At 48.7% G+C, this 4,290-nt stretch overlaps 1 protein-coding gene across 1 annotated transcript in view; it reads right to left on the minus strand.

Moving 5' to 3' along the window:
* NDUFV2 (NADH:ubiquinone oxidoreductase core subunit V2) overlaps positions 1-3,810 on the minus strand; it is a 49,182-nt gene extending 45,372 nt beyond the window's left edge. Inside the window, exon 1 of the mRNA XM_019546065.1 lies at positions 3,716-3,810. Within this exon, the coding sequence (XP_019401610.1) occupies positions 3,716-3,757 (42 nt within the window). The 5' untranslated portion in view covers positions 3,758-3,810. The remainder of the gene's footprint in view (positions 1-3,715) is intronic.
* Positions 3,811-4,290: the final 480 nt, after the last annotated feature.

Genomic DNA, 4,290 nt, shown 5'->3' on the forward strand with positions numbered 1-4,290 from the left:
TACTAGGAGTAGGAGAAGTGTCAGCTCTGCCATTTTCTTGTTGTTTGCTTGTGCTCGCATTATTAGCATTATCTTCAATCCATGGTTTCTTTGCAAGAATCTTTTTAATCCACTTGACCATTTTGTGAGGGTTAGTTTAGTTAAAACTAGATGACATAATCTGTAAATCCACTTAACCAGGCACACGTAAACTACAATTCGTTGCAATACACTGAAAACAAACAAACGCTTGTTCGCTCAAGATACCTCACATACCATACGTGACCCGTGACCATCCGACATACAGACTAAGTGAGGGCGCCAGTGTCAATCTGTATATTAAATATCAGTAAAGTTTAATTTCTTTCTTATTTTTTTAAATAAAAAATAAATAAAAATACAAGTTATAATATTTTCTTCGCACACCCCCTGGGATCCTCTCACGCACCCCATTTTGGAGACCACTCAGCAGTAGGAGGCCAAAGTAGGCTTTCAGCTCCTTTCTATTTTCAGGATGGCTATGACTCCACTCCCTGAATCTTCTTTCTGCCTCTCTGTTTGTTTTTCTTATAACAACAGTCAGGATATCTTGTGAAGGAAACAGGTGGAATGTTTCCACCACTGTGTCTTTATTACTTTCTCTTGTTGGCCCAGCACTTCCAGTGGACTCTGTCCTTGGCTGTTCTCCAACGATGTATTAGCCATGGACTTTTTTTCCCCACACACTGCTATTGCTTCCTCTAAAGGTACCATCATTTGCAATGTTTTCTGAGGGTGGTAGTCGTAATTCTGCTCAACATCCTGCTGCAGGTCTTCTCAGTCTTCCATGGCAGCCCTGGGCTAGTCCTCTTCCCTTTCCCACTGGAAGTGTTGACGTCACTTCTACTTCTAGCATCAATCCTCCTCATATGAGCTGAATGAAACTTCCATAGACATATGGTTTTCTTGCTCTGAAAAATCTCCCATGTCTGAAATCAAGTCAGCATCCTCACTGTCTTGGGATAAGATTTCACCAGTGGATGCGTTGCTGTCAACCCAGTTACCTGTGCAAGACAGGCTTCAGCACTAAATATACGCTGCCGTCTTATACTGGACTTCAGAAAAAAAAAAGAAAAAATTGATTACTGCTGAATGCATATAAATAACAGACAAAGACAAGCCTGTTCCAAAAGCAATCACAGAAGCAATGCTGTGCTGTCACAGAAGCAATTCCACTCTGCCTTATGGCAGCGCAGGTAGCACCCTCTCCTCCTGGGCACAGAAGCCAGAGACCAGCATCCACCCTTTGCAAGCAAGCCAAATGTGGGTGGATGGTGTTTGGAAACCACACATGCAGGGCCTTATTGAGAGCAGGTAAAACAGGAAAGGTGGGGGGTGTCAAGACCTTACCATTGAAGAGGACTCCACAGTGTACGCTGTATTGCAGTATGATGTTGTTCTATTTCTTCTCTGCTGTCCCTTTGCTCCTTGTCCTCACTTCCAACAAAGGCAGGGCAAACTAGCTTGTATGTTATAACAGGAGCAGGTGAGACAGAGTTTTGCCATGAAAAAAGAGAGCAGAGGTGGATTTGGGTGTGACAAAGAGTTTGGGGTTTTTTGGCAAAGGGCAGGGTGTTTTGATGATCTCAAAGCCTGTAAACAAAGTGGTAAGCAAAAGGGATTGCCACATCTACAAGAGCGGAGTGGAGGATGGGTATCTATTAGTTACCATGGATACCCAAAGTATACATGAATGAGGTATGAATGAATGCTGACCTTTCAGATGCATCCACCCAGTGTGGCCAAACAGGTCTAGGTCTGTTATTTATACAGACATTGCACTGGAGTAACCACTGGCAACGCGTAAGGGGTACACAGGTGCACGTGCACCCCGAGCATGGCAGTGCACCCCTTGTGACACTTTTGGTGGCATCTACGGGCGGTTACCGCTCACTGCCACTGACAGTGTCTGCATGTGGTCGCCACCCTCTCCTGCTGCAGCTGCCTGTGGGAGCTCCCCGCTTGCCGCCTCCAAGATCCCACCACTGACAGATCCCACCACTGACAGCGCTGCCACCACCTGCAGGAGCTCACCATGCCCCCCAGCCCTGGGGGCACACAGCATTCATGGGGCTAACAAGTTACCCCAATGCATTATCTTGGGCTTGGGGTAAGTTGTTACCCCACATGGAAAAAACACATTCACACCTGAGGTAACATGTTACCCTGGGCAGTTTTTCATCCACAGAGAGCGAGCCATTCATGTAAGCTGGCTGTTCTCTGGCAATATTGTGCACTGTGGTGCCAGTGACAGTGTTCTAAAAAGAATTTTTTTTAGAATCAATTAACTTTAAGATACTGCACAAAATATGCAGCTGGGGTAGGAAATTACCCCATAGGAACATATGGAGGTTAAATTCTAGGTAAATTCTGATACACATGGAAAAAAATGTTTATCCAAGACCACAAGGTTATTTATATACAACTCTTCCAGTGAATTCCAATGTCCAGCCAGAAATGAAAACTTAAAATGAGAAGCAAGTCATACACCATTTATGATATGGGAAAAATATAACATGGTAAAAATGAACAAACCAAATAAAAGAAACCAAAGCAAAAAAGAGCTACATAACTTTTTATATCACACTATCTAGCTCTTAAAACACACACAGCCCTAAAACATATATATTTAATCATTGGGAAAGCAGGGTTGAAAGAGACCTCAGGAGGTCAACTGGTCCAACCCCCCCCAATTAGATCATCCCAGCCAAGGCTCTGTCTAGCCAGGTCTTAAAAACCTTCAAGGGTAGAGATTCTACAACCTCTCTGGGTAACCTGTTCCAGTGCTTCACCACCCTCCTAGTGAGAAAGTTTTTCCTAATATCCAACTTAAACCTCACTTGCTGCAACTTGAGACCATTGCTCCTTGTTCTGTCATCTGCCACCACTGAAAACAGTCTAGCTCCATCCTCTTTAGAACCTTCCTTCAACAGTTGAAGGCTGCTATTAAATCCCATCTCAGTCATGTCTTCTGCAGACTAAATAAGCCCAGTTTCCTCAGCCTTTTATCGGAAGTCATATGTCCCCAGCCCCCAAACCATTTTTGCTGCTGTCCCCTGGACTAGCTCCAACTTGTCTACATCCTTGGTGGAGGGGACTGAACACAAATGTGGCCTCACCAGTGCTGAACAGAGAAGAATAACCACTTCCCTTGACCTGCTGGTAACACACTTAAAGGTTAGGTGGAATCATAGAAAAATGAGGGTTGGAAGGGAGGCCATCTAATCCAACCGGTGCTCAAAGTAGGACCATCCCCAACTAGATCACCCCAGCTATGGCTTTGTGCACCCGGGCCTTAAAAAGCCCCTACAGCTCTAGGACATCTTGACAAGGAAAAAGTAGTAATTCCTATAGAATTGTTTGTTGTTTTTTTAATCCCCAAAACTACTGACCACTAACAAAAAAAAGAAAATGTTAAAAAAAAACAAGCCAGAGTTCAAAACAAATCAAGGTTTTCCACCATGGATATCAAACCCAGCAGCGGGCCCACCTTTTTGACAGGTGTGTCACCCATGGAGGGCCACTCCGCCCCCCGCCAGTGCTGGATGCGACCCTCTGCCGCCTATTCCCGCCCTGACGTGCTGCTCTGCTTCCCGCCCTATCGGCCCCGCCGGCACCAGTCCTACAGGCAGAGCCCCGAGGTGGGAGGGAGGCAGAGACCCCCGCGCCCTTGCCGGCCGCACCGGGCTTCCCTTACCGAGAAGGAGGCGGCGGCCCACACCGCCGCTGACAACAACATGGCGGTGACTACAACGACCCCCGAGCCGGGAACAAGGAGAGAAGCGGTTGGCGCATGCGCGTGCACGCCCCCAGCGGCACTTGCGTGCGTGCGTGCGTGCGTGCGCGGGCCCGCGCAGGCGGGCGCGCGCTGCTCTCTCCCCGCCCCGCCGGGAGGGGGCGCGCGGGTGGCGGCTTCTCAGTCGCAGCGTCAGTGACGTCAGGCGAAGCAGCGGACGGACGAGCTTGCTGTGGGGGAGCTGCTGGTGCGGTCCCGGCGCCTACGAGCCTGTCGTAACCTAGCAACGCCTCCCCACCCGCCGCCGCCTGGGGGCTTTGGAGGAGCCCGTTAGGGAGGGAGCGGGTGAGGAAGGCGGCACCTGCGAGACGGTGGTGGCTCAGTCAGTCCCTCGTGAGCTCGGGGACAATCTTACGGAGCTCGAGGCAGCTTATGGACTGGCCAGAGGACATTATGTAGACGCAGCACAGTGTTGGGGAGCTGAGGTTCGCTGTGCAGGGATGCTGTGAGAGGAAAGCTGGGGTGTAGCTGTGCCA

This window comes from Crocodylus porosus, unplaced genomic scaffold (genome assembly GCF_001723895.1).
Source record: "Crocodylus porosus isolate Cpor-Errol unplaced genomic scaffold, CroPor_comp1, whole genome shotgun sequence".
Lineage (NCBI taxonomy): Eukaryota > Metazoa > Chordata > Crocodylia > Crocodylidae > Crocodylus > Crocodylus porosus.